At 39.8% G+C, this 12,277-nt stretch overlaps 1 protein-coding gene across 19 annotated transcripts in view; it reads left to right on the top strand.

The window, feature by feature from the left end:
- Nucleotides 1-12,277, top strand: part of brd8b (bromodomain containing 8b) — a 42,412-nt gene that overhangs the window by 10,951 nt on the left and 19,184 nt on the right. For 10 of the 19 annotated variants that reach the window (NM_212777.2, XM_087280213.1, XM_087280217.1 and 7 more), the window contains exons 9-13: nucleotides 479-670; nucleotides 2,616-2,718; nucleotides 2,989-3,114; nucleotides 6,952-7,136; nucleotides 8,834-9,328. In NM_212777.2, the coding sequence (NP_997942.2) occupies nucleotides 479-670; nucleotides 2,616-2,718; nucleotides 2,989-3,114; nucleotides 6,952-7,136; nucleotides 8,834-9,328 (1,101 nt within the window). The remainder of the gene's footprint in view (nucleotides 1-478; nucleotides 671-2,615; nucleotides 2,719-2,988; nucleotides 3,115-6,951; nucleotides 7,137-8,833; nucleotides 9,329-12,277) is intronic. The other 9 variants (XM_087280221.1, XM_087280224.1, XM_087280229.1 and 6 more) reach the window with 1 other exon arrangement.

The following is a 12,277-nucleotide window of genomic DNA, read 5'->3' on the forward strand; positions in this document are numbered from 1 at the left end:
TACACATTAAGAACCAGTGGGAGAATTCTCAGCATTGTCAGTTTTGTGCTCACACCAAAAATGTGCTTTCTTGCTTGAAGCCATTCTCATTTGTTTGTCTGACAGCTACCATATGTGCATCCTGCAGCAAAAAATGTGGCGAAAAGTACTACAAAACTTTAATAGTTTGATTCCAGTGTTTACATGGCTGTACTGCAATTTAATAAGGTCAATGCAATAGAATTACTCCACATGTCTTAATTGGATTTCTGTTTAGTTCGATTATCACTTTAGTCTGATTATGTCATCAAAAACCCTCTTTACATGGTGGTAGACTCTTAATCAGAATATTGTCTTCTTACTCATGTTAAATTAAGCATATTGGTGTCCATGTAAATGTATTCATTGTAACAATTTGAATCCCTGTTTTTGAACAAGACAATCGATCTATAGGTGTGAAAGCACCCTGAGATCTCAAACTCATGATTTGTCCATCCAGGCTCAAGGAGTGACCGTCTTCATGCCTGTCTCAGATGTCATGGGTCCAGGGCCTAAAGAGTCAGGATTGAGCTCTCTGGTGGACGACTCTCCACAGAAGAAACACCTTGCTCCGAAAGCCACACCTCCTCCCTCCCCGCTGCTGTCTGAACTGCTGAAGAAGGGCAGTCTCATTGCTGCCAGCTCCAGACTGGTGAGTTAGTGAGGGACACTGTAAAGCTCTTAACATTTAAGCCTTTGGATTTTAGGCACATGTCACAGCAAACAGGATTTGGACTGTGCCATGTCCCTGGCCCATTTCTTAACCCTACTTTCTTGTCTACTTCATATTGTTCTATAAATAGTAAAAAAAAAAAAGCCTCAACAGAAAGATTTTGTGGTACTCATTATTAAGGCTGCACAATATTTGAAAATAAATATTGCGATATTTAGTTTTTCTAATGTAAAGATGTGGTGCACCACAGCAAGCTTTATTCTCTCTGCCTCTGTTGTTTTCAAAATAAGAGTCTTGCATGCATATTAAGCTTAGAAATTAGAGGAACAAAGATTATTGTAATATTGTTCTATAAATACTCAAAATAGCCTATACAGAAAGATTTTGTGGTTGTCAACATTAGGGCTACATAGTTTTGGGGAAAACAAATATTGCGATATTTAGTTTTTCTGCAATATATTTAGCGATAAATACAATTTCACCAGATGACTTGAATATCTTTTTTGGGGGAAAGAATTCAGAAATTTATGACACAATGACAATATATGGAAAACAATCTAAAGATATGGTGCACCACAGCAAGCCTTAACCTCCGTGCCGCTGCTGTTTTTAAAATAAGAGTCTTACATGCATTGTAAATTTGGAAATTAGAGGGGGAAAATTATTATAAAATATTATTATTATCAAAATTATTGTAATATTGTTCAATAATTAGTCGAAAAAGCCTCTACAGAAAGTTTTTGTGGTTTTTAACAATGTTGGGGGAAAAAAAAACTATTGCTGTATCTAGTTTTTCTGCAATATATTTAGTGTTAAATATAATTTAACCAGTGGACTTGAATAGCTTTTTTGGGAGAAAGAATTCAGAAATTTATGCCACAATGACAATAATTGGAAAACAATGTAAAGATGTGGCGCACCATGGCAAGCAACTATTTATGTGCTAATCCAAAGTGTGCATGAAAATAGGTAAATGGAAACATAGCTAATATCTAAAAAAAAATGTGTTTTATGCTGTGTTCACATCAGATGCAGTATGTGTGGATAAATCATGCTATTCGCGTGTAAATAGACACGTGAACATTTTGATTTTACTCGCTTTATTCGTGCGTCAAATTCACTGAGCAATAGATGCAGATTCGGGTCTTGGGCGGGGCTTCTGTCTGCCCAATGACTGTAGCTTCGTTGCTAATTGGCTAACTTGAATAGCTTTTTTGGGGGAAAGAATTCAGAAATTTATGCCACAATGACAATAAATGGAAAACAAATAAATGAATTTTATTGCAAGAATAGGTGTTTATTTATTTTATGAAGGCTGACAAATAGTGTAGATTCATTTGGAGCCGTGTCTGAGTTCACTAGATCCTTTCAGAGGTGAACCCAGTTCTGTGAGTTCATCCACTCCTCCAGAAACTATACCTGGATGATGGAGGCTTTCAGCGGTTCCTTAAGATTGAGCCAAGCTTAGTTTGATTCACCGTTGTCCAGTGTCAGCTGGAGGATTCCCCCCCAGGACACCAACAACAGGCTCTACGTCAGGCGCACGCTCCTACAAGAAAAGCTCCTGATTGGTTACCACAGCGCAAATGTCTACTGAAGTTCTGATTTTCATTAAGCGTGCCAATCGCGCAATGCATCAATTGCGCCATTCCCGCCACCTCGTTCGTTTCTTTTCATCGACTTAACATGTAAATCACTCGTGCTTGATGCTTCTTCCGCATATGGTGTGAATGCAGCATTAGGGTTTCATGACCCTTTAACAACCAACAGCCAATTGCAGACCAAAACATCTGTGCATTCAAACTTCTCATTATCAAACTTCTATTATAAACTAATAATTTCATACTAATCCTGTATGCAAATTAATTGTTTTTGGTTAAAGAATCATTTACTGAAGTGGAGAGTTTGTCTGTGGTTAATGCAGGTGGTTGAAGGTGAAGTGGCCACAGGTTTGAGTAATGGTTCTCATGCAGTCGAGCTTCACACTTCTGCAACAGTTCTCCCTGCTACCCAAGACATCACAGCAGGTAAACAGAAACTCTTCCTTCTGTTTGTTCTAAAAGCGTCTTTCCTCAGTATTATACACGTTTTGTGACAGTGAACAAGCTCAATATTGAGTTGCACTGTTTGTTGTGGTTTTAATGTGCTTTAGCGCTTTTTCTTTAGTCATTCTGCATGCCACTTTTAGATTTCATGCTTGTGTGTTACATTAAAACTGTAGTTTTGAGCAGTGTGCAGGTAGCTTTGTGCTATAGTGAGTGTGTGTTTGTAGCGCTATATGTGTGTGTCTCTGTCAGATGCTCCTACTCTATCTCGTCTGTTGGAGAGCGTCACCCCAGCACAGCAGCCTGTGAGTGCTGATCCCCCTAAGCCCCCTACTGTGGTCCCTCCAGCCCCGGACCACCTCTCTGTGCCCAAATCAGGTCTCTGTTTCCTCTCTTTAGTGCTCTCTTGGTCTGTTTTTGCTCAGGCAGACTGTTTTCTGTTTGCCATGTTATGTGCACTACTTCATCCTCATCCTATGACAAATTTCTCAAACTCTCAATGCCATTACTGGAGTTCTATGATTATATCCTAGAACTGTTGTTTGACTGTTGAAGTTTTTCAAACCTGTTGACTTGTTTTTAAACTCCTGGGGTCAGGTCTTCATACCTCACTTAAATGATCTAAAATAATTTGACAGATCCAGGATCTTTTAGAGGGCCATGAAACCCCCCTCTTTCGGTTCAAGTCTTATCTCAGAATTATTTCAAAAAATGCATCATAATGGGCGTGGCCAGCAGAGCAAGGGAGAAGGAGGGAAGCGAACAACTGTTGTCAGTCGGCTCACAATTTAATACGCAAACCGTGTGGAGATGCATGATTTTATAATTTACAAAGTTAAAATGCAAAGAAATAAACTGTAATTTAATGCCCTGCTACATGTGCTTTTCAGAGTTTCATATACACGCACAACCACATTTTTTTATAATTTTAAAGATAATTGTGTTTATATAAACACTATAAATAAGGATTTCTCTCTCAATCCTCAGGTCTGAATGCAGACTTTTAGCAAGTTTTTTGACCTGCCTATTTCAACCATTAGCCCTGCTGGTAATCTGGAGGATTTAGGCGAACACAGCAGCACGGCGATGTGTCTAAGGGTGCTTTCACACCTACACTTTTGTTTCAGAACGTGTCTCATTGCCCAGTTAGCCCAGTTCCGCAACAAAGTAATCGCTCCGAGATCGCTTGAATGAGGTGGTCTCGGCTCGATTGAAACGAACCCTGGAGCGGTTCGATTGCAGTGAGAAAGCGATCTGATCCGAGCGCGGTTATATCACAGTGTTTTATGAATATGTAATAGGCTTATGGCTATATGAAGAGAGAATTATGAGTATGGCAGGAAGTTTCGCGAGTCTCCGGATGCCCGCAAACGAGTGATGATCTTCCGGTAATCTGGCGTCTCCCTCCCGGTCCTCAAATAGGCATCGTCGAGCACCCTTCACACCCCTCCCCACCGCATCTCTCCTCAGACACGTCGCGCGCACCCTGTCAATCACCACCAAACCACCACCTCTCCTGACAGCTGAGCCGGACGCTGCAAAATAAATCCTGACACTCTGACCAATGTGAGGAGAGTTTACTCGCACGTGACTTGTTTTAGCTCTTTTGGTCCGATTAGAAACTTTGCAGTGTGAAAGCGAACCACTCCAAGAGCAAAGAGCAACAATGTAACATTTGTAATCTCTGTTTCGGAACAACTGAATCGATTCACAGGTGTGAAAGCACCCTCAATGTGAACGAACTCCACTGATAAAAGACAAAGTCCGCCATTCTCCAATTCTCGTAATGCTCTCCTGACAAAAATGCTTGCTGCACGCATACAGCTTTGCTGTATCGGCCCTGACAAGATTGCAGGGAAAAACATGCAACAAACCTAGTGCAACAAAACAAACACATAAGACTCTTCTTAAACAGCTAAGTACTGTGTGCTGTATGCAGGGTCCGTGGACGCGGTCTCACCCAGTCATCAACATAGGGTCTCACAGCTTGGCAGGTCTGTCTTGCCTTCGGAAAGCACATGCAGTCATGAATAATTGAGAAGCAGGGTCTTTTCATAGGATAAGAAAACTCTGCTATGAATAATAATGAGAAACCAACGCATCATCACTCCACTTGCAGTTTTGCGCTACTTCACAGATTTTGATCTCGCACCAAAAATCATTTTAAACCCGGAAAATGAAATTAGCTGACAAAAGCTCAAAATTATCCAGTTATCCCTACAATTAAACCTGACTGGTGCTAACTTTTGCTCAAAGGGCACCTATGATAAAAAAATCGTTTTAAGCTGTGTGGACAGACATGTGTGCAAGTATAGTGTATAGATTGTCATATTGGGGTGATATAAACACACCCAGTGCTTGTTTTTCAATTTACAACATAATAATGGTGGACCAATTGGAGCGGTTTTCAGAGCGACCGCAACCTGACGTAGGAACGCTGACGCAGCGCCATGCATTTTGGAATTCTGGGTGTGGGTTTCTGTCAGGGTGCACGCGGCGGCGCTTCAAGTCAGATTAAAATGTCTGGATGAACTAATCTGAGATCACTGCATGTGTTGTGAAGGACTGATTTGTCAATTCATGAAAACATGATCAGCAATGCAACGATTGGCTGACAGCACAGCTACATCATCTGATTAATATTCAATTATCCATGTGAGCAAAATTTGAAAAATGCATAGTATTCTGTTTTTTAAATATGATACGCATAACTATCCACATGTGTTGTTGGCCTGAAAGCTTTACACTTTCATGTGTCAAAAGTATTTAGCAATTTATGTAGTTTTTATTTTTAGAGAGGATTTTCTTTATTATAGTAGACCTATTCAGGTTTCCTAATAACTGGCTGTTTATATTAAGTTTGCATCAAATGTATTTTGATATTGGTAAAGGTGTCTACAACTTTTGTAAAGCGTCAAATCACTGAGGTATTAGCTGTTAAAACATGTGCATGACTGCATAAAAATTTTATTTCCTTAAAAAAAAATAATAGAAAAATTAAAAAAAAAAAAAAAAAAAAACTAAAATATTAGCCATGTCTGTTATTTTACAAAAATTGTACTAAAGCTGGGTCAGTACCTTACAATAGTACATGCTTATATATAAAGAGTCCATAAACCCTTTGGGGAGAGAACTCCCCCGTGAGAGTTTTTGTACTTTTATTTTGTAGTGTATATTGCATAAGTCTTATTGAGATATATATATATATATATATATATATATATATATATATATATATATATATATATATATATATATATATATATATATACTTTATGATCAGTGTGGTTCTGATTAATGGTTTCTCTTTCGCATGTCATTTGTTTCTAAACTCATTTGTTTATTATAAAAATGAGGGTTAGTATAAATAATTTTTGCGTTTTGATACCTATTTGCCCATTAAAGGGCTCACATTAAGATGACTAGAAGTGTATGCTCTTCTCGTCTCTAAGGCTGAGCGTACACGCATGCGGTCTCATTTGCGCTTTTAAAACATGAACGATTCAATGTTCATTAATGAAAGATGTGCATCCCATGCTGCAAAAGTTACAGTACAGTACATGCTTTTAGTCATGTTGCAGAGCAACAAATGTGTACAACTGGAAAGGGGGCGGTTTATTAAAGAATGATGCAATTATCGTTTATCTCGATTAATGTGTTTTCATAATCGTTAGAAGCCAAAATTGAAATAGAAACCGAATTTTCGTTCAGTTACACAGCTCTAGTTCTAGATTAAAAATGCTTTCTTTTCCACAGCAGAACAACAACGTATACTACTGTGACAAATATCACTTCAGGTATAGATTATGTGCTTTATTCAATGTTAAATGTTACCAATGTGAATTTAAATACCATTTTATGCGACATTCATTCTCATGCTACTGAAAGCAGCAGCAGATAGTTCACCTCAGATCTTGAAAATGAAAGAACTAGCAGATGATTTGATAGTGTCGTAAGTGAGAACTGTGACTCCACAGTGCAAACCAACAACATTAGTCATTCAGTAACCTATCAATAATATTAAAGAGCATTAATATACTGCATATTCATTAGATTAAAAGCCTTTACCATTTATTTGAGAGTGCAGTAGACGGTAGTAAAATGTTTCAGTCATGTCACGTCACTTTTGGTGCAGACAGACAAGTTGCTTGTCTCTGGAATCTTGTTGTGTGTTGTTAGGACATGGTTTAAAGTGGTGTTTGTTGATGTGTGCAGGAGATGCAGCCATCGCTGAAGGTTCTGGAGCTGAGGCTGTAATGGCAGGTTCATCCACACCTGCGGAGGTGGAGGGGAAAGAGACGGAGCTGGTGGAGGAGGACACAGTGGTGTCAGTGTCATATATGGGCCACGAACTGGACCTAGAGACTGTGGGAGACATCATTGCAATTATAGAGGAGAAGGTATACACATACAAAATCATTTACAGATTTTTTTTTTTTACTGTTGATCATCAGTGCAAAAAAAAGATTAGTTTCTGCCTTCCATATGGAGTTATGTGTGAGTGTGAGACTGTTGCACACACTTATCTTCATATGTCTTAGGCCCCGTTTACACTATTGGTTTTAGTTTTAAATCGGCGTTTTAGAATAAAAACGGTCCGCGTCCACACTAGCGTTTCACCCAGTGTTTCTAAACAACTCTCTGTCTACACCAAAATGACTGAAACACACATCACGTAACCACACAAACACACACACTCTAGCATGCGCTGCAGCATATCTACCCAGATGAGAGCTCTGCTCGTCAGACTGCTCATCGAGCATCTCCCGCTGGATCTAATTTTACTATATCTGTTAAATGTGATATTTTATTCATCTTGTTGTCTTTATCTAACGACATATTCCCCGACTTTGGTCTTTTGAATCTATTACTTGTTCACAGGTAACGTGTTTTGGCTAAGCGCAAAGATAAGTTAATTATTAATGTAACCATGTACATTCTGCATATTGACTGATCGCTTGCCTTTAATTTCTTTCATTTTTCTTAAATGTATAAACTCATTGTACGTTACACTTTTATTATGGTCAATATTGATTATTGAAACTGATATTCACCAAAAGAGAGGGTATGTTTCATGTTTTCAATGTAAATGGAAGGAGGCATTGATGTTATAGGCTCCGTCTTGTCATAAATATCCACACAAGATAAAGATGACGCTCATATATGCTGCACGACGCCTCAACATTTCTGCTGTCTGTTAAGTTGCTAATATCAAAATGAAAATAGGCAGTTCCTTAAATCATGTTTTCATGATAATGTAAAACAGCGTAGCCAGGGTGATGTGAATAAGGTTATACAGTACACTTTTCCTTCTAGAGATTTACCCGACATGTCCTCGTGAGTTTGTTTTCCATATTAAACTTTCCAAGTCTGAACTTACAAGGAGAGGATGCAGAAATTTAACTGCGTGTAGGCTACTTAATATTGATGAAAAGCCCCAATCAGAGAGGTGAATGTCGGCAGCCCCGCCTCTGTTTTCAGATGTTTCAGTTTTCTCCCATCCACACTGAGACGGAGCAGCAGCGTTAAGCGGCCTCTACAGCATTTCCAAAACGCTCAGTTTTCGGCGCTCAAAAACTTTGGCGTAGTGTGGACGGATGGCGTAACCGTAGCAAAACTTATGCGTTTTTAAACTAAAAGGCATTAGTGTAAACAGGCCTTAGAAAAGCAGCTCAACTCTTAGAACATAGTAAACATAGTAAGTGTATTTATGAACATACTATAACCTGCTGCTTTACTCCAGAGAACTCAAAATAACAGCAAGAAACGCTTTTGCACAGGCCGATCTAAAGGGTAATGCTGCCAACTGATGATCAGCAGTAAAACTGAGACTTCCCAACAGGGAAAACCACCAATAATCAAGAATGCATAATTAAATGGTGTCATGGCTTTGCAGTCAAAAAAGTAATTTCTAGTAGAAGTCATTTAGGCAAAAACAGCCACCAACATAACGAAAGGGTGGTCAATCAGTACACAAGGGTTAAATAATAAATAATTATTCACAGTATTTTAAAGTGCCCACCATATCAATATTGTGCATCACTGTATATTGAATGATTACATATCAACATGTCTGAAAGCATTACCTCTATTTCAGGTGGACGACCCTGTGGAGGCTCTGGACGCAGCGGCAGTGGAGGCAGCTCTCTCCCTCTGTGAGGATCCAGCAGTCGGAGGTCACCCCCTCACCAGCCCCTGGGAATCACAGACATTTAAGGCAGCCGAACCAGAGCCTATGATCCAGCAGAGTGCCATCCCAGCGGGCGCAGAGAGTGCCCCGAACTCTGCAATTGTGCAGGGAGAAATGGAGGTTCTGGTAGAAGAGGCTACAGAAACCGAAGCAGTTGAGGGAGTGACAGAGGAGCCTGAGGTGCCCTCTGCCCCGGAAACAGAGCAGAGCCAGGACTCAGAGGTTAAGACAGAGGTCGAGAGGGGAGGAGAGGGTGAAGGGGGTGTGGAGGAAACAGCGCAGCCGGAGAACAGAACACCGAGTCCAGCTGTGAAGTGTGAAGGGGAGGACTGGGTTCAGCCAGAGACCGTGACACCCTGTCTGGATTCAGAAGATAGCTCGGCCTCAGCAAAAGATGCAAAGGTATTAGCAAAGCAAAATGAAAAGTATGCCTTTATGTACAATGCTAATCAAAAGTATTTTTTAATTGACATGACTAATTTATAAGTTGTATAACAATAAAATCGAGCCAGTCATAGCGAAATGCCCAGCACAGCTTATCAACAATATAGAAGTAGTCAGAGTGCATAGTGCATGTGTGAGCATACCTGCGGTTAATTTAACCGGCGTCTGCTACAGCGTGTGTCTTTGCTACTGTGCTAGTAGGCGGGACCGCAGGTTTCGATTTTCCTGGGTTTGCACGCGCAGCAACTGGGCTGAGCTTAAGTTTCGTATCCATGTCACGCCTTAGCGTTCATTTGAAGTACTAGGAGTCGACCCTTTTATAAATGAATCAATAGTTTTAAACACTTTCCACTCTCAGATTTAAGCCTTAGCTGGACATTTTACTTTACTTAGAGCTTTTATGCACTACATGGATGGTAAGGGTGTCACGATCCTCCAAATCCTCGATTCGATTACATTTTCGATACTAAAGGCACGATTCGATTCGATTTTCGATTATGAATACTTAATTAATGACCAATTAATTATTTGTAGCCTACCGTTTAAACTACCTGACCTGCATGGTCTTTGTTTTACCTATAAACAAATCAAACAGTAAATGAATAAAGGCAAGATACACACATAATTACCACCTGTCAATCACTTTTTTTTGCGGGACTCGTGAATAGGCAGTGATCTGTGTCGTTATAATGGCGTCGGTAAAAAAGACGCACAACCAACAGGAACCAGCCAACAGTATCTAAGGTGTTCGCTAAAATGACAAAGTACAAGTGAGTGAAAGATTGAAGCAGTCCTCTGACTGCCTGGACCCGCTGTCTCAAGCTCATATGGCTGTGTGTGCGTCTGTGTGGTCATGTGATCTGCATTTTCACAGGTAGAGAGGAAGGAGGGCTGCTCAGAAATGCTACACGCCACTGTGGATGTCAAATCGTTGTCATTCTAAAATGCCATTTAAAAACAAAGACAGTGTAAACAGGGCCTGAGTGTGTACTTTTCGCGAGCGGATTTGCAACGGGGGCAGCGGAGGATCGCGATGTCGGTGTTGTGTATCGGACGAACTGTACGTAATGCGTACATAGCAGAGCTTGCAAAACTGTTTTTTTTTTTTTTTTTGTCGACAACACGAACGTTGTCAACATAACTCGCTGGAAACTTGCTTCCACACCGGCGACTTCATTGAAAGAGGAGAGGGTTTAAGCTCTGTCGACGGGTGTCCTGCTTCTGTAGTTTAACAGGCACTTCAACAAGCCTGTTTTTTTCCCGCTTGGCAAGCCAAGCTGATGTGACATAAGGGCGTGGCAGCATCGACGATTCTATTTTTTGATTCGATAATCGAAATTGAGCATAAATTTCGATCGATTTCGATTAAAAATCGAAATCGTGACATCCCTATTGGAAGGTAATTCTCAAACTCATAATAGGGGCTTTTTAAACATTTTAGAAAGTCAAATAGCTTGATAGCTGCATGCCAGCCACACATAACTGATGGGGCATTCCAACCATATGTAACTTACTCAAATAAATCACTATTTGTGCGTAAATAGACTCATGAGCATTTAACTTTTGCTTCATTTACGTGTCAAATTCACTTCACAATAGATGGGGATTTGTGTCATGGACAGGGCATCTCTTTGCCTGGTGAGACTAGTTTCAGTGCTAAATGGCTAACATGGATTTTATTGAAATAGTAGCTGCGTTTTATGTGCTTTAGAAAGGCTGAAAAAAGCGTAGATTTGTTTGGTGCCTTGTCTTCCTAGTCCACTAGATCCATTCAGAGGTGCACCCAGCTATCCCAGCTCTCAGCTGTGAGTTCACCAACTCTAGAAACTATACTTAGATGATGAAAGCTTTCAGTTTTACTGCTGACTGAGCTGAGCCCAGTTTGATGAGCTGTTGGCCCGTGTCGGCAGGAGGATTTCCCCGTCGGAACACCAACAACAGGTGCTAACAGGTCATAATCAAGCTCCTGATTGATTAATGCCGCATGAATGTCCGCTAACTCACAGTCCAGATGTGCCAATCACAAAGACCACTACAGTGCTGCAATTTAGGAGCCAATCGAAAACATCTGGATTAGAGATGCAGCGCTCAGAAATGGTTCAATCAATTTGCTACTTTAAACAGAAGGTTGCATAGCTTGTTCCACATCCGAGTTTTTCTTACTGGTTTGCTCCTTTTGAACTGGCCAGACTGGCTCTCTTTGGCTCTGGAACTGACATTAATGAGCGCTGATGTGTGAAAAAGGAATTGTTTTACCTTTACACAACATCTTAAAATGTGGTGCTCATGTGCGAGGTGCTGCAGAAGGCGTTATTCAAATATGCTCAAAATATTTGCGAAGAGGTAGCTAACACATGATATTGGTAACTCATGATATGAGTTGTTTTTCCATGGTCTGATGATTTCGATTGGCTGGAAGGTTTGCAATAGAATCATTTAATGCACAAGCAGTTAGAGTCGGCATTGGTCATATTTTTTAAATGAATGCCATTCCCTAAAATATAAGTAACCATAGTAACACAGCAATTCAATGACACTTTACATCGGGCAGTTGTTTGCCTCCATGTAGTGAATTTAAAATCATTTAATGCTCAAATCTATTGATTATCCTTTACTTATTTTTTACTGAACACTTTATTTAGGTTTTATATATATATATTTATATATATATAATTTGTAATATGTTTTTAAAATTATTTTAGTTTTGGACTTCATCAGTTTACAACTCCCTGCATTTATTCGACAAACAGAACTGAATGTATGAGATTACAATAGAAAACTTTATTAATCCCTGTGAGAGGAAACTCATTTTCCAACACTAAACTGTACTGTAAAAAATTGTTAGACCACAAACATCGCATCACGTTCCAACAACACTCCATTTGCCACAACTACTCATCATGAATA

Source organism: Danio rerio, chromosome 14 (genome assembly GCF_052040795.2).
Source record: "Danio rerio strain M-AB ecotype USA chromosome 14, GRCz13ab, whole genome shotgun sequence".
Classification (NCBI taxonomy): Eukaryota; Metazoa; Chordata; class Actinopteri; order Cypriniformes; family Danionidae; genus Danio; species Danio rerio.